The sequence below is a fragment of the Cololabis saira genome, chromosome 1 (genome assembly GCF_033807715.1).
Source record: "Cololabis saira isolate AMF1-May2022 chromosome 1, fColSai1.1, whole genome shotgun sequence".
Taxonomy (NCBI): Eukaryota; Metazoa; Chordata; class Actinopteri; order Beloniformes; family Belonidae; genus Cololabis; species Cololabis saira.
Window position 1 is genome coordinate 57,405,363 of NC_084587.1, and position 18,526 is coordinate 57,423,888.

Consider the following 18,526-nt stretch of genomic DNA (forward strand, 5'->3'; position numbering starts at 1 on the left):
CCTGACTGACTGAGTTTCACACACAGGGACACGATCAGCGCTATTTTATTTTATTTTATTATTTTATTATTTTAAGTCTGATATATGTTTTGATATGTGATGACGTTATTAAGAGTATGACATGAATCTGGCTTCATTTCACCACCTCACAGCCTGCCTCGCCAGTTCCCCGTGTCTTAAGTAAATTCTTACGGGAGGGTCCGAGTTGCCGTAAAGATAAGCAGATTTTTCGGTTAGTTTTTTCTTTTTAGATCCGAGGCTTTGCGTAGATGGCGGCTTCCGCAACTTTCAGGCGCTTTTTTTGCGCAAGCAAGCTTTATAGATGAGGCCCCAGAGCAGTTTCTAGATGCAGAAGTGCTCCTTAAAGAGCTGGGGCCTTTAAAAACAGGGCTTTCAAAGATGCGCACGCACCTTCTACGCAAAGGTTGGAATTAAAAAAAACTAACGGAAAAATGTGCGTATCTTTACGCCAACCCTGACCCTAGCCCACGAACATTTTGAAGATATGGGGAAATGGCGCCGAAGGCGGTGAGGTGGTGAAATGGAGCCAGATTCATGTCATACTTTTAATGCCATCACATATCAGACTTATAGATCCATGTACACTCAAGACGGCAGCGTTATAGATCTATATGTTCCGTAAGTGAGCCATTAATAATAATAATAATGACTTGGATTTATATAGCGCCCTTCTAGACACCCAGAGCGCTTTACAGAAATCATTATTCATTCATACACATCCTCACTGGTGGTGGTAAACTACGTTTGTAGCCACAGCTGCCCTGGGGCAGACTGACGGAAGCGTGGCTGCCATATCGCGCCTAACGGCCCCTCCGACCACCACCAACATTCATACACATTCACACACATTCACACGGGGCAAGGTGGGTAAGGTGTCTTGCCCAAGGACACTACGACAGCAAACTGGGACAGAGCGGGATTCGAACCGCTGACCTTCCGATCATTGGACGACCCGCTCTACCACCTGAGCTACTGCCGCCCATTACGCAGGTATTTGCAGTAGGTACTACGTTCATATATCATATTTCCATCTTCAAATGGTATGGAGTGGTGAATAGCACCAGATTGATAATTTATCGTGACAAGGTGTGTAACAATCAGTCCAATTGCTGAATAAGAATATAAATTGCATGGTGACAGCCATGCGTAATGCTGCACAATGGATGCGCTGGCACTGCTTGAAGATCACGTAAATGGCAGGATCAGGATGGAGAGAGTATTTAGGGACCATGAAGATTTCCTGGCCCATGATGATGACTGGCTAGTAAGCCGATTTAGATTCCCTAGCAACACAGTCTCACTCCCAGCGCGTCAAAAACCGACGCTTGGTCAGGGCCCTTAGGCGTCAGTTTCTGACGCACAAGGTCGCCCTCAGCGTCATGCACCGATGCAGCGGGCTCTCAACAGATTCTAATGTAACCCGGCGGCGACGCTTCAAGCCGCTCACAGCATCAATCCCATTGGATAAGTGAGGACCGGCCGCGTCGCTTCCAGCAGCTGGGCGCATCAGTCCCCCATTGGATAACGGAGGATCGGACACACTGAAGTATTCTAATTACTGTCCGTTTTGACGTTAACGGCGATTTTCACAATGATATCTGTAACATTTCTTAAGGCAGAAACACAACATTAGTGGGTTAATTTCCTGCACATCAATGTTCATGTTTTTCCCTTCATTCTGAGAAATAAAGAGTTGTTTTACGCTGAGAGCATCATGACAGCCAATCAGAATCCTGGAAAAAACATCAACAAATGACACGTGTAACTTCCAGGCTGATTTATGGTTCCGCGTTACACCAACGCAGAGCCTACGGCGTAGGGTATGCTCTGCGTCGATTTAACGCGGACCATAATTCAGGCTTTATTCTAAAGGATGCAGCGGCAAAATGTTGCAAGGATGTCTTTGTGGTTTCCATTCGGAGCTATAAATCTGTTTTTTCCTAATCTGCAGGTCAACATATGAGACGTAAAATGGTTTTACTGACACCGGTACTGTCGCTGCTGTTCTCCTGGGCTGCGGCGGAGACGTGCCGGGGGACGCGCTGCTTCGGCGGGGGCTCCGGAGACCCGAGCCCGGGCAGCAGAGCCTCCAGACCCCCGAGCACCATGGGCAGCACCCCGGGGCAGCACCCAGGGGAGATGGGCGCACCCCGCGCCGGGGCGCAGCAGCAGGACGCGCAGCCGCGGATTGCGAGCGCCTCCAGCGCTGCCGGCGCTGGAGGATGCTCCGGCGCGCACTGCTCCGGCTCGGGGAGACGCATCCCCATCCAGCCCGCAAACGACACCCGGGACTGCCGGGGGATAGAGTGCAGGCTGCCGCTGAGGATCGGAGCCAAGCCCCGGGGAAGGTCCTGCGTCGGGGACGGCTGTGCCCCGGAGGAGGAGAGCGCGCCCCCGGACCCGGTGCGCAGAGGCGATTCTAGGGGGCCCCTCAAACCAGCATTCATCACCGTTATGTTATAATAAACTGACACCAACGAAAACGTTATGAAATTTTGTTTTTCATTCCAAATGTTTTTCTTTACCTTCGGCTGAGCTGAATCGGCTCCATTTAAAACTTCCAGAATGAACGTTAAATTCTGTGCACACGACACTGTGTGTAGTTTTTTTTCTTTTTTGACACTGTGTACAGGTGGATGATCCGTGATCATGGGAATGACGACATGGGGGCCCTTGAGGGAGGTTTCTTACTGGCTACTGAGATGTCATTGATAAATGCCCTATGTTTGTTTAAGGAGGGAGGTGTGGTCATTGCGGTTACCACATTTTGAGATCTGTGGAGTAAAAACTGATCAGACAGACATTAGTTTGGTGCAGATCAGACCTGTACCTTTCGATGGGCGGGGCTTTGAAACGTCACCTTTTCCAACATTCGAACGGACAACGTTGCCACAATATTTGACCAAACCAAGTAAAACTCGACCTGTGGCCTCCATATGGGGCTTAGATTGGGCTTGCCAAGTCTCAACTCTGTGAACCCTCTGCAATGCCAACTAGCTCTGTGGAAGTCGTACAGCCACGGGACAAAAATATCCTAGCAAAGGGCCTTCAGCATTGCAACATAGTCAAAAATCAGTCTCCCAGCTCAAAGCGTTAGTGAATTATTCAAAAAACATTTCAAAGGCCCGAAAAAGGTACCACACACGGTGACCTTTGGCACTTCCGAAGGTCGCACGGGTCTGGACCTCGGCACAGGGGATGAGAGTCACCTCCTGATACAGAGTCTAGAATTTCAGTCTCGTAGCTCAAAGCGTTAGTGAACTATGCAAAAAAAGACACGAAATAGTGTTTTCAGGCCGAAAAGCAACAGACACGGTGACCTTTGACACTTCCGAAGGTCACACAGATCTGAAAATCCGCACAGTGGATGAAAGTCACCTCCTGATACATAATCTAGAATTTCAGTGTCTTAGCTCAAAGCGTTAGGGAACTATGCAAAAAAAGACACGAAATAGTCTTTTCAGGCCGAAAAGCAACAGACGCGTGACCTTTGACACTTCCGAAGGTCACATGATGATGATGAAGATGATCATGATGATGATGAAGATGATCATGATGATGATGAAGATGAAGATGATGAAGATGAAGATGATCATGATGATGATGATGAAGATGATCATAATGATGAAGATGAAGATGATCATGATGATGATGAAGATGATCATGATGATGATGAAGATGATCATGATGATGATGATGATGAAGATGATGATGAAGATGATCATAATGATGATGATGAAGATGATGATGAAGATGATCATAATGATGATGATGAAGATGATGATGATGAAGATGATCATGGTATTGATGATGATGAAGATGATCATGATGAAGATGAAGATGATCATGATGATGAAGATGATCATGAAGATGAAGATGATCATGATGATGATGATGATGATGATGATGATGATGAAGATGATCATGATGATGATGATGAAGATGATCATGATGATGATGAAGATGATCATGAAGATGAAGATGATCATGATGATGATGAAGATGATGATGATGATGATGATGATGATGATGATGAGTCGGCCAGGAACTGCGCGGCTCTGTTGGACACACGCACCGGCAGGGGCGCAGCTTGTGAACAGGCAACCCTAACCCTTTTTTTTAATTATTACTATAAACAAAGGTGTTTCCTGTCAGGGGTATTGAGGAATAAAAAAGTATTTTGAAGGCTGTTTTTACTCCACAGATCTCAAAATGTGGTAACCGCAATGACCACACCTCCCTCCTTAAACAAACATAGGGCATTTATCAATGACATCTCAGTAGCCAGTAAGAAACCTCCCTCAAGGGCCCCCATGTCGTCATTCCCATGATCACGGATCATCCACCTGTACACAGTGTCAAAAAAAAAAAAACTACACACAGTGTCGTGTGCACAGAATTTAACGTTCATTCTGGAAGTTTTAAATGGAGCCGATTCAGCTCAGCCGAAGGTAAAGAAAAACATTTGGAATGAAAAACAAAATTTCATAACGTTTTCGTTGGTGTCAGTTTATTATAACATAACGGTGATGAATGCTGGTTTGAGGGGCCCCCTAGAATCGCCTCTGCGCACCGGGTCCGGGGGCGCGCTCTCCTCCTCCGGGGCACAGCCGTCCCCGACGCAGGACCTTCCCCGGGGCTTGGCTCCGATCCTCAGCGGCAGCCTGCACTCTATCCCCCGGCAGTCCCGGGTGTCGTTTGCGGGCTGGATGGGGATGCGTCTCCCCGAGCCGGAGCAGTGCGCGCCGGAGCATCCTCCAGCGCCGGCAGCGCTGTAGGCGCTCGCAATCCGCGGCTGCGCGTCCTGCTGCTGCGCGTCCTGCTGCTGCGCCCCGGCGCGGGGTGCGCCCATCTCCCCTGGGTGCTGCCCCGGGGTGCTGCCCATGGTGCTCGGGGGTCTGGAGGCTCTGCTGCCCGGGCTCGGGTCTCCGGAGCCCCCGCCGAAGCAGCGCGTCCCCCGGCACGTCTCCGCCGCAGCCCAGGAGAGCAGCAGCGACAGTACCAGTGTCAGTAAAACCATTTTACGTCTCATATGTTGACCTGCAGATTAGGAAAAAACAGATTTATAGCTCCGAATGGAAACCACAAAGACATCCTTGCAACATTTTGCCGCTGCATCCTTTAGAATAAAGCCTGAATTATGGTCCGCGTTAAATCGACGCAGAGCGTACCCTACGCCGTAGGCTCTGCGTTGGTGTAACGCGGAACCATAAATCAGCCTGGAAGTTACACGTGTCATTTGTTGATGTTTTTTCCAGGATTCTGATTGGCTGTCATGATGCTCTCAGCGTAAAACAACTCTTTATTTCTCAGAATGAAGGGAAAAACATGAACATTGATGTGCAGGAAATTAACCCACTAATGTTGTGTTTCTGCCTTAAGAAATGTTACAGATATCATTGTGAAAATCGCCGTTAACGTCAAAACGGACAGTAATTAGAATACTTCCGTGTGTCCGATCCTCCGTTATCCAATGGGGGACTGATGCGCCCAGCTGCTGGAAGCGACGCGGCCGGTCCTCACTTATCCAATGGGATTGATGCTGTGAGCTGCTTGAAGCGACGCCGCCGGGTTACATTAGAATCTGTTGAGAGCCCGCTGCGTCGGTGCATGACGCTGAGGGCGACCTTGTGCGTCAGAAACTGACGCCTAAGGGCCCTGACCAAGCGTCGGTTTTTGACGCGCTGGGAGTGAGACTGTGTTGTCCCTAGAGCAGTGCTCTTGGATCTATGTGCTGAACTGTTAGACAGACCGACCCGCCGGAATCACGCCATCCCGGTGCACATACAGGTGGGGGGGCGGGGCCGTCAGACGGCTGAGTCAGGAGGAGGAAATCAGAGAAAGAGACTCGCGGCTTCTTGTTCATTTTATTCAACAGGCAATGGCAGCACAAAAGTGTGTTTGGTGATCCAACTCTGAGGTGCATATGTTCATAAACCTGGTGCTGAGGAGTCCTCAGCCACCAGGCTGAGGACTCCTCAGCCACCAAGCTGAGGTACATCCAGTGGCGGCTGCTGGTCTTTTAAAGGTATTGTGACATGAAAAACAAATTTTTCTTGATTTTTTGTGTTTTGTTGGGTGTCTTGACATCAATTACACCCAAAAAACAACAAACTTTTAACATTCAGTGTATTGTGTGCTTTCTGGGATTTTCCGCATAACTATGCAAAAACGGCTCATCTGGTTTGCTGGCGGGTCGTGACGTCACGACCCGCTAAATCACCGCCCCCTCCACCCAGCTCCCTGCCTCCTCTCCTCTCCAGCGCACCATAAAGGCTGATTTATGGTTCCGCGTTACACCGACGCAGAGCCTACGGCATAGGGTTACGCGGCGACGCGCACCGTACGCTGAACCCTACGGCGTAGGCTCTGCGTCGATTTAACGCGGAACCATAAATCAGGCTTAACACGGAGCTGCACTGACCTAGCACTGACTGGACTTAAAATAAGGGGACACTGCTGCTTTCATGCCTTTATTTTTATGATTGTTTGCGGTGGACTGCTTCGCCGTGCTGCTTTTCCGTGAATGCTTGCTTCGCCTGTCGCTCCCAGCTTAACTCTCCGACGCCGCTGTGAGCGTATGGCTTGCGGGGAGCTACGGCCCTCTGGTCCCGGTTGGACTTCATCCCCGGGCTGTAGTCGCCCTGTCTGGGCTGTGTGTGTGGGTGTTTGTGGTTCGGTGTGCGCGCGTGTGTGTGGAGACGGCAGAAGTGTGTAGCAGTTGGGTTGGAGGAGGTTGGGAGGAGGAGCGGGGCAATGATTGACAGGAAAGGGGGAAAAGGACGCGTTTTTCACGGCGCAAAAAAACACGGTCATAAAAAGCCAGGCATGCAGTACTGAAGTGAAGTTTTTCTTGTTACACCCTTTTAGACACATTTGAGGGATGTTGGCCAAGACTTTTAATAGTGTTAAAAGCATGTTAAAAATTATGTCACAATACCTTTAAGGAGCGGAAGCTCATTTTCGCCTTGCATCATAAATTGAGTCAGTTTACTGTATTTGTATGTGAAATCGGGGCTTTTGTAATAACGGTGCATTTTTTAATAAACGTCCAAAATGTAATAACTTTTTCATTTAATTTTGTAATAAAGCCGGATTTTGTAATAAACTGCCCCATTTTGTAATACATTTTGCCACATTATGTAATAAGTTATTGCATTTTGAGAAGATTATTATAAAATGCACTTGCAACTTTTTTATTTTCTAGGAAATGTAATAACATGGTGCATTATGTAATAATACCTATTATTGTTGTTTGTTTAACAATGAATTTATACAAGAGTGACTTTTGTTGTGTTTTATGCAATTTCCCTTAGAGCTATGTAGCCCAATAAATCTATGTATAAAACTCCAAATATGACTTTAGTTGCCTATTTGAAGTTTGGAATTATATAGGCCAATAACAAACACATAAACTATGCTTTAGAATTGTTATTACATAATGCACAATGTTATTACATTTTCTAGAGAATAAAAAAGTTGTGCATTTTGTAATAATCTTCTCAAAATGTAATAACTTATTACATAATGCGGCAAAATGTATTACAAAATGTAATGCATTTTGTAAAAAAGAATTTTCCTATCACCGGAGCTGCTCCAGCCTGAATTATCATATAAATGCTAAACATGTCCGGACAAGTTCAACTGTAAACGTTACAGGTACTAGAACTTGAATTGCTTGATTGAGTCAGCTTTAGTTTTAATTTTGAATTGAGAGTCTGCTTAAGTGCCTATTTGAGACTCAGCCGTATTTTATTTCTGAATTTTATTTATTTAACAGTATTTGCATTGCATTTTTGAATAATGCCTAATTGGTTTGCTGATCTGCTTGAGCTTTTTCTTTTGAATTTCATTTATGAAACACACTTCACCAATAAAAATGTGGATTTCAAATCTTCTCTTCTTAGTGTATTCAATTGATTAGTCGTGCACTGCAATTTTGCAATGTCCTAGAATTTGAATTCGAATTTGGGGACCTTTAGCAGATATGAGATTAAAATACGATTAATTTAATTAATTAATTATAAATCCTGTAATTAATTATATATTTTTTTTAATCGCCTGACAGCACTGATTTAAATACAAGAAATGTATTGGGCGTATTGTGGAAAAAAATATTGATAGCTCTTTTATGAAATTGCTAAACCTGGTCAAAAACTTGGACATATTTGTCCATTAAGATATCATTCATGATATACACGAATCCAGCAAAACCCGGAAGTCGAGCGGCCGCCATTACTGCGGTGGCGGCTCCGCTCCTCCGCTCCAGCCCCATGGCTCCAGCCCATAGACATATACTATAGATCCATGCTCCGCTCCCATGGATCTATTACTCCGCTCCCTGCCAGGCTCTCTTAATGTATTTGTATCATTGGAAAACTCCTGTCCCGGTCACGTGCATTTGTTTTGATAGTGAATGAAGACGGGACGGACATTCAAAACTACTTTTCTTTTTCACCAAGTGAACAGACGGAACGCAAAAAAAAGATGTTAAACTGCTGGAAAGGAACTGGAATTTACGGGGATACCTTAAACAAGGAAGCCAGGGAGCGGTATATGGAGAAAATAATGATTATTAACGGTCTGGATCCATATGAAATCACTACTAAAGAATGGAGCTCCGATGAGGATTTAGTTCTGCACAACCCACGTCTTACTACCTTGTTTAGTGTTTGGCAGCTGCTTTGGTAAATGTTTGACTCGCCATGTGTTTCAATAAATTTGTATAATAGTACAACATACAGTACATCTTTTTTATTACTCTTACTTCTCTTTTCTTTTTTTTGACTGCTATATTATGGTGAAGAGGCTCTGAGTCTTTTCCTCGTGAGATTATTTTTTTCTTCTGCAGCTACAAATAGAGTTGATATTTTTACCTCAACAAACTAGTTTTATCTGAAGATCGGGGTTATGTATGTATGTATTCTGTATCATCTGGAGCTGAGATAGTTCTGCCCTTCAATTAGAGACCTGTAATTGCGTTTTTTTTGGTCATCGGACGCCAGGCGATCAATAAAATATTCTTGGATACCTAAAATAAAACAAAACATAAACAGGTGTTGTTGTTGTTGTTTTTTTTTTAATGACGTAGCCTTTCCATAATGATTACATTTCGCGCTGCTAACGTCACACGTAACGTATGCTATATTACAGTGTTTAATCATACACTCCCTTATCTCCCTATTCCTCTATTCTTTCCTGCTTATCGCTCAAACAAATCATTATTTATAAATTAACATCAGCATTAATTTAAGATACCTTCATTATTTATGGAAGGCCACTGTCTAACATCATCAATCCAGCTATAATGATGCTGTAGAGCGTCAGGTTACAATAACAGCGCTGCGGTGGCAGATTGACACCTGCCACCGCAGCAATGGCGCCGCCGCAAGATGGCGGCACACACAAACCGGTCGCCGGATTCGTGTATAGCCTCCACTGAGTCAAAGTCTTAGGCCCCGTTTACACGGAGCAAAAACGGTGGCGTTTTCATGCCTTTTGGCCGTTCGTTTACACGAAAACGAAGCTCAAAGTCTCCAAAAACGATCATTTCTGAAAACTCCGGCCAAAGTGGAGATTTTCAAAAACTCAATTTTCACGTTTGCTTGTAAACAGAGTGAAATGGAGATTTAGGCTTCAGAACGTCACATTATGCGACAGAAGCGTCACCAGCGTCATTTGTGCGACCTGTGTTTACAATTTGTTTGGCCACCGTCAATATTTTCTTGTATTTTACCTGTTTTATATTCTAAAGCCACACTTAAAAGTAACTCCACTTCTCTGTCACTCCAAACGAAAGACTCTCGTTCCGTCTTGGAAGTAACTGGCAGTCAAGGCTGATTTATGGTTCCATGTTACACCAACGCAGAGTCTACGGCGTAGGCTACGCGGCGACGCGCACCGTACGTAGGCTACGCCGTCAATTTAACGCGGAACCACCAGGCTTCACACGTGTCATTTGTTGACGTTTTTTTCCAGGATTCTGATTGGCTAGCATGACTTTATCTTCTCGTTACACTGCCCCCTGTAGGTTTGGATGCTCATAGCACCTTAACAGCGTATTTATCCGGGTTCGTGTAAACAAGGATATTTTTCAAAACGTAGAGGGGGAAATATCAGTTTTCGTAAATACCTGGCTATGTGTAAACGTGGCCTTAATGTACCAACAGCACCAAAGCATGTTGTCATGTGCAGTGAATATGAACACTGATCTGGGACTTTAGGTTACAGCTTGCAAAACTGTAAAGAGAAGGTGGAGGATATGCAGAGGCTTAACAGGTCAGACCAGACGAGCTACTGTACGTGTGGTTTGTGAAACAAATAAAACAGTGACATATTAAACAAGATCACTGGCCCAACGTAATGCTCAATAGTAATTCACTCATTTTAATACTACTCCAACTTGATCATAGCTTAAGTTTAGAGGTTAACAAAATGAAGAGTATTAAGCACTAAGGAGATATTTACAAAGTTACATATAAAGGAATTTCTGCTTACCTCCATCGGAGACGGCAGCAGACTGTAAGAAAAAACAGAATGACATGGATCAGGATTTTTCCTTCTCGCTGTGATGACACATTGATACAAACTCTCACAGTGTAAGGCCTGTAAAAGAGGTCGCTGCCTGGACATACACGTTTAGCCAGGCTGACTGTATTCAGGACTGTTCCCATTATTAGGAACACTTTTGCATCATAACAGGTTGGGCCCACACTCATTGTCTTATGCGAGGGTGGAATTGCCTCTGAACTTGCTGTGCTTGCTTTGCAAGGAAACCTCCTCGCTGGGGTGTGGCTCACTGTGTATGTACGCATGACAAGTTGAAGAAGGGGACCTCCCCCGATCCCACAGTGAAGTGTCATGTTTCCTAAAATTACTCAGGGTTCAGTTTAATCCAGTTTTATTTATATTTATATATTATATATTTTATATATTTTTTATTTATATGATGGTTTTTATTTATACTTGAATTATAAAGCACTATTCATCCTATACAACGCCCTGGTTTTACCGTATTTAAATTACTGTTGGGAGGTCTGGGGGAACACATACAGAAGCACACTCCAACCCTTGTGCATACTGCTACTAAACGTAAGAGGAATGAGAATTATACTTATATTATATATAATTATAATAATTATTATATATTTGAGGTGGCAGTAGCTCAGGTGGTAGAGCGAGTTGTCCAATGATCGGAAGGTTGGCGGTTCGAATCCCGCTCCGTCCCAGTTGCTGTCGTAGTGTCCTTGGTCAAGACACCTTACCCACCTTGCCCCGTGTGAATGTGTTTGAATGTGTATGAATGTTGGTGGTGGTCGGAGGGGCCTTTTGGTCAATATGGCAGCCACGCTTTCCGTTACCAGGATCACACTAATCAATTATTTCTACAATCCAAACCACTAAAATGTCTAGATCTTGTCAGTTTCAATACAGCACAACTAATGTTCAAAGCAAAGAATAATTCATTCCCAGGACAAATACAGGGGATATTTTTTGAAAGAGAGGGAGCTACAACCTCAGGGGTCAGTTTGATTTTAAAGTTCTCAACAGAAACACTGAAGAGTTTCTGTATTATATATGTATATATATATATTATTATATATTATATATGTCGACCTGCGGATGAAACTGTGGAACAGCCTGAAAGTCAAAACATATCACCATTTAAAAAAAGATACAAAGAAACATTCTATTCAAAATACAGATGCGAAACATGTAGATATGTACATTTATTAATATATGTAGATATATATATATGTATATTATAGATATAGATATGTTATATGTAGGTACGTATATAGAAATATTGAGTTGTATTATACGTACAGTATTTGTGTATCTATATCTCTATTAATATATATTGATTTAAAGTTAAATGTAGATATGTCGATATATAGATTTATAGTCATTTTATGTATATAATTGGAGGTAAATACTATGCATTATAATTACTTCTATTAGTACATACATACATAGTAGCACAACTTAATGATGGGCATTTGTTTGCCTTGATTTGTTTTGTTTTTGACTATACACTATATATTGAGTATTAAATCACTATACAGAACAGTTATTAAAGTAGGTATGTGTGTTTTATAAGTAAGCTTAGTGAAACTCGTCTTGTTATATGCACAAATGTTATATGTAAGATTCAGGGGTAGGACTCGATAAGTGGCTACTTCATTCCCTCTCTCTCTCTCTCTCTCTCTCTCTCTCTCTCTCTCTCTCTCTCTCTCTCTCTCTCTCTCTCTCTCTCTCTCTCTCTCTCTCTCTCTCTCTCTCTCTCTCTCTCTCTCTCTCTCTCTCTCTCTCTCTCTCTCTCTCTCTCTCTCTCTCTCTCTCTCTCTCTCTCTCTCTCTCTATGTTTGTTTTGTGTAAGTGTTGTGTGTCTAGTGCATGTGTTGTTAGTCCTGGAGAAAGAGTTGTCGAGGCATGGGAAGATCGTTTCTCCCATAAAAAAAGTCCTGAAGGGCTGTAAGTCTCCTCTCCTCAGGCATGTCTCACACAGACGAACACTGTTCATGATCCTCAATAATAGACATGAGGAGCTTAACATCAGGTTTCATGTTAAAGTTGACGATTATGAATATGTGCTTTATGCAACCTCAGCTAATATGAAATGCTTCAGATGCGGAGAGGAGGGTCACTTGATTAGAGCTTGTCCCAGTAAGGGAGCTCAGGAGGCTGAGGAGGACGCTGGTGAGGGACCCAGTGGACTGAGACAGGCTGGAGGAGACGGAGGGACAGACAACACAGCTGGACAGACAGCTGGAGCACAGAGCACTGAGGTGGGTGAAGCAGGTGAGGGGGGCAGTGTACAGGTGGCTGATGAGGAGGAGGCACACACAGTGACAGGTGAAGCAGGCAGTGGGGGTCACAGGAATGAGGAAGACACACACACAGAGACAGGTGAGGGTATTCAGGTGAATGAGGAAGAGGGGGGAGAGGCAGGTGAAGGCATGCAGGGGAATGAGGAAGAGGAGGAAGGTGAGGCAGCGGGCAGTGTTCAGGTGAATGAGGAAGAGGAGGAGGGTGAGGCAGGTGAAGGCATTCAGGTGAATGAGGAAGAGGAGGAGGGTGAGGCAGAGGGCAGTGTTCAGGTGAATGAGGAAGAGGAGGAGGGTGAGGCAGCGGGCAGTGTTCAGGTGAATGAGGAAGAGGAGGAGGGTGAGGCAGCGGGCAGGTTTCAGGTGAATGAGGAAGAGGAGGGGGGTGAGGCAGGTGAAGGCATTCAGGTGAATGAGGAAGAGGAGGTGGAAGGTGGTGTGTGTGAGGAGGACATGCAGGTGGAGAGTGTGTGTGCATTGGAGAGGGGGGGTGTGTCCCTGGCTGTGGGAGGGGCTGGCAGCAGTGACAGTGACGACTCTGACATCAGTGAGTTAATGGAGGACAGGCTGACTGTCAGTCAGGAGAGGAAGATCTGCTCTGTAAAAAACATTAAAACTTTCCTAAAGGAAACTAAGGGCATGAAGGGAGTCAGGGTGGAGAAACACTTCCCAGACATAGAGGACTTCTGCTCTTCAGTCAAGAATCATTTAAGAAACAGAGAGTTCACAACCAAAGAGGGCTACAGACTGAAAAAGCTAGTGGTTAAATTGAGACGTAAAAACAAACATGATGATGACCATGACAGTGACTTTTAACTTATCTATTATCTGTTTTAATAGTTTGCTCTCTTCCCTTCCTTATGGAGACTTTTAAAGTTGGCACTTTAAATATCAACGGTGCGAGGGAGGTGAGGAAGCGTGCAGCCGTGTTTGAGCTGAGCCGAGTAAAAAACATAGATGTGCTGTTCCTACAGGAGACACACAGCGACACACAAAATCAAACTGACTGGCAGACAGAGTGGGCGGGGTAGGTGGTTTTAAGCCATCATACTACGACCAGCAGTGGAGTAGGGTTTTTATTTTCTAGGCGTTTCACTCCTCTATCCTTTGACATAGAGCATATTGTAGATGGCAGGTTTCTGGTGGTGACAGCTCATTTTGATAAATTCTGTGTGGTTTTTATGAACATCTATGCTCCATGTTCAGGGGCCCACAGGAAGCTGTTCTTAAACACTGTCAGTAACAGACTGGCTGAGGTCAAACCTGAAGAGTTTTTATTTGTGGGGGGGGGGGTTTAATTGTACAGAGAATGACAGACTGGACCGCAACCATGATGAGCCTCATCCTGCATCGCAGAGCGTGCTGAGTCCGCTGGTCCGCTGGACCTGGTGGATGTGTGGAGGAGGCTCCATGGGACGGAGCGGCAGTACACCTGAGCTCACTGTAGGGACAACACTGTCTCTTTGGCCAGACTAGACCGGTTTTATTGATTTAAGCAACATTTTAATGTAGTCCGGGGTTGTGCAATAATACCTGTGGGTTTTACTGATCATTCGCTGGTTATGTGCACTGTTTTTATAAGGAACATTTTACCCAAGAGCGCCTACTGGCATTTTAACACTGCATTGCTGCTGGATGAACATTTTAAAGAGTCTTTTATTTTTTTTTTGAAAACTTTTAAAGAAACCAAGAGTGATTTTACATCACTGAGGCAGTGGTGGGACTGTGGGAAGGTGGAGGTGAAGCAGCTCTGTCAGCAGTACACTCTCAATGTGTCTCGTGACATCACCAGGTCTATGAAGGAACTGGAGATAGATATAGTGGAGCTGCAGGGTTCTGCAGAGTCCACAGGAGATCGAGGCTGTATTGAGAGCCTCAAGTCAAAAAAAGCCGCTTTGGCAGACCTGCTTGGCTCTAGGGCACAGGGGGCGCTGGTCCGGTCACGATTTCAGTGCGCAGCACTGATGGACTCACCATCAAAATACTTCTTTAGTCTGGAAAAGAGGAACGGACAGAGCAGGTTCATTCACGCTCTGCACTCCAGCACAGGCCAGCTCCTGACTGAGGCCGGAGACATCAGGCAAAGGGCAGTTTATTTTTATGCCGAGCTGTACAGGAGTGAGTATGTGGAGGATGAGGAAGTGTTTGACTCCTTCTGCAGCGGGCTGCCCAGGGTCTCAGAAGAGGCCAACAGGGAGCTGGAGGGTCCGCTGACTGCGGAGGAGCTGGACAGGGCACTGCAGAGTATGCAGGGGGGCAAGGCCCCCTGGATTGACGGGCTGCCAGAGTTTTTTAAGGCGTTCTGGGCTGAACTGAAGGACGACCTGCTGGAAGTCTTTCAGGAAAGCTTTGAGGACTTGGCTCTGCCCCGGAGCTGCAGGAGAGCGGTGCTGACTCTCCTGCCAAAAAAAGGGGACCTACAGAATATAAAGAACTGGCGCCCGGTCTCCCTGCTCTGTACCGATTATAAAATCCTCTCCAAGGTGCTGTCAAACAGGCTGAAGAAAGTAATGGACCAGGTCGTGCACCGGACACAGACCTACTGTGTGCCCGGCAGGTCCATAGTTGACAATGTGTCACTAATTTGGGACATTTTGGAAGTCTCCGGTCCATTGGGTTTTGATGCTGGTCTGGTTTCTTTGGACCAGGAAAAGGCGTTTGACCGAGTTGAGCACCGTTACCTGTGGAAAGTCTTACACAGGTTCGGCCTCAACTCAGGGTTCATTGCCAAGACAATGGTTTTGTACGAGGGCATTGAGAGTGTGCTGAAGATAAACGGGGGTCTGTGTAGACCTTTTGAAGTGGGGAGGGGGGTCAGACAGGGCTGCTCCATGTCCGGCATGTTGTATGCATCAGAAAGATGTGAAGGTGCTGGGGGGTATCGTTGATACTTATGGTAAGATCTCAGCTGCTAGGGTGAACTGGGAAAAAAGTGAGGCCTTAGCAGTAGGGAGGTGGGCTGCAGGTCTTCCCCAGCTGACAGGAGGCTTAAGTTGGAGAAGGGGTGGTTTGAAGTACCTGGGGGTGTATTTGGGGGACAGCACCACAGAACTGAAAAACTGGGAGGGAGTACTGGAGAAGGTGGAGGGGAGGCTGAGGAAGTGGAGGTGGTTGCTACCACACATGTCATACAGAGGGAGGGTGCTCATTATTAACAACCTGGTGTCATCCTCCCTCTGGCACAAGTTAAAATGTGTGGAGCCTCCGGCTGCCCTCTTAGAGGACATTCAGAGGGTCCTACTGATTTTTTTCTGGGATAGCCTACACTGGGTCCCACAGAGCATACTGTACCTACCAAAAGAGGAGGGGGGCCAGGGTTTGATCCACTTGAAGAGCAGAATTGCAGCTTTCAGGCTACTGATGGTACAGAGGTACCTGACAGGTCAGGATGTGGTCTGGAGCCCGGTGATGACCATCATATTGAGGAGAGTGGCAGGTCTGGGGCTAGACGTGGGGTTGTTTTTAACTGATTGTGTTTTTAACAGTGCACATAACCTGCCGTTTTTTTATCAGGGACTGTTCAGAGCATGGACTCTTTTTAAATGGACTAGACTGCAGCCTGCAGCCTCTTTGTTCTGGCTGCCGGAGGAGCCTCTGGTCCACGGGGATCGGTTGGATTTTCAGGGCGGCGGCAGACCAGGTCTCGGCCAGCGGCTGGTTTCAGCTGGAGTGGTGAAGCTGAGACAGGTGGTGGAGGCTGCAGGTCCAGGGCTTCATGACACAGAGACGGCAGCTTCACTGCAGGGGCTGAGGTCACAGCGGCACACCAGGGATATTCTAAAGTTGTGGATGTACAGGCTGACCACTGAGGAACAGGATATTCTACGGGACTATTTCGCAGACACAGAGACCCCTGATGACGGAGACCCCTTTCCGGAGTTGGGTCTGTCTATTGACTATCAGGGACTGACGGGGCCGTGTTTGGGATATAAGGACGCTGACCCTGTGGACCTGTACATGGTGACAGGGAAGACGCTGTACAGGTACTGTGTTCATGCCATGTACAAGAGACAGCTCAGTGGGAGAGTGGACACTGTGTGGAGGGGCAGGTTGCAAGTAACTGTGGATTGCAAACCTGTGTGGAGGCTGTTGTATAAGCCTCCCCTCAACAAGAGGTCGGGTGACCTGCAGTGGAGGATCTTGCAGGGGTCGCTGGCGGTAAACAACTTCACCTGCAAACTGAACCCCACTGTGTCTATGGGCTGTCCTTTCTGTCAGGAGACCGAGACAGTGTTCCACTGCTTCCTGGACTGTCTGAGGCTGGAGCCTCTTTTTACCTTGTTGCAGGCTGTGTTTCTGGCCTGTGAAGAGGGCTGGAGTGGGACTGCCTTCATCTTTGGTGCTGGTTACACCAGGAAGGACGCACAGAAGTGGCAGCTGCTGAACTTTGTGGTGGGACAGGCTAAGCTGTCCATTTACCTCAGCAGGAAACACCAGATGAACAATGACTCTAACACAGACTTGGTGACTATGTTCAAGGCTCTGGTGAAGGCCAGAGTGAGAGTGGATTTTAAATTCCACTCTCTGATGGGACACATGAGTGACTTTATCCATCAATGGTGTTTTAATGCTGCTGTCTGTTCTGTAGTTGAAGAGAAGCTGTGCTTCAATCCCACTTTTGCATAACTTATTTTAATGGTTTTTAATTTTTAAACTTTGGCTAACTATGTCATGTGATTGGACTTTATTTATTGGAAATAAAGGTGCCTTAAAAATCTCTCTCTCTCTCTCACAGCTAAATTTACTGAAGTTTGCGAGAAGTCTGAAAGCTCACATGTAAGGGAAACAAATACCTGTAGATGACCTGTTCCTTCCACTGACTGAACCAAACTACTGACATATATATATATATATATATATATATATATATAAATATATATATATATATATATATATATATATATATATATATATATATATATATATATATTCTTTACTAACAATTTGAATTATTTTATGATGTTAATAGTTAAAAAGTGTTTGGGAAGTGGGTTCCATGCAGACATAGCTCTGTAAATCACAGTTCTTTTACCATAGTTTTGGTGTGTGTGTGTGTGTGTGTGTGTGTGTGTGTGTGTGTGTGTGTGTGTGTGTGTGTGTGTGTGTGTGTGTGTGTGTGTGTGTGTGTGTGTGTGTGTGTGTGTGTGTGTGCATACTCTTCAGCAGTACGGGCCCTTGCTTAGGACCCACGTCCAGTCTCCTTTATTTAAATTTCCCTCCAACCTAGTTTCACTGTCTTGTCTTTTTTAATAGTTTTTTTTGGCTTTTCAAAAAAATTATATCTATTCTTTCACTACTGTTTTGGGCTATTAACGTTTTCCTCCATCATTCCAGTGGTGTTTCCCCTCATCTCTGCTGGCAGGTCCTGGCCATTCCTGAGCAAGCGAATAACTGGGGTTTCCGGACTTTCCACCCCTCAGATTCTTCTATCCAATATTTGTAACTATAGTCTTGCATACAACAAGGAAACAATAGCAAATATGCATGTCTCTTAAAATCTCTCACTTCATAGGCTTCTAACCCCGGCTGAATTTGGCTCAGATGTCAGTAGTACTTATGTCCAGATTTACCACCAGTTCAGCTTGTGAAGAGTGAAGTTCTCAATTTTGTGAATTTAGGCAAAGTGGTAAACATGGGATTCCTCTTTGTAACATATATTGTTCATTATTTCTTTATTA

At 45.3% G+C, this 18,526-nt stretch overlaps 1 protein-coding gene across 4 annotated transcripts in view; it reads right to left on the bottom strand.

The window, feature by feature from the left end:
- rgs12b (regulator of G protein signaling 12b) overlaps positions 1-18,526 on the bottom strand; it is a 170,965-nt gene that overhangs the window by 63,006 nt on the left and 89,433 nt on the right. For all 4 annotated transcript variants that reach the window (XM_061728332.1, XM_061728326.1, XM_061728346.1 and 1 more), the window contains exon 6: positions 10,519-10,540. In XM_061728332.1, coding sequence (XP_061584316.1) covers positions 10,519-10,540 — 22 coding nt within the window. The remainder of the gene's footprint in view (positions 1-10,518; positions 10,541-18,526) is intronic.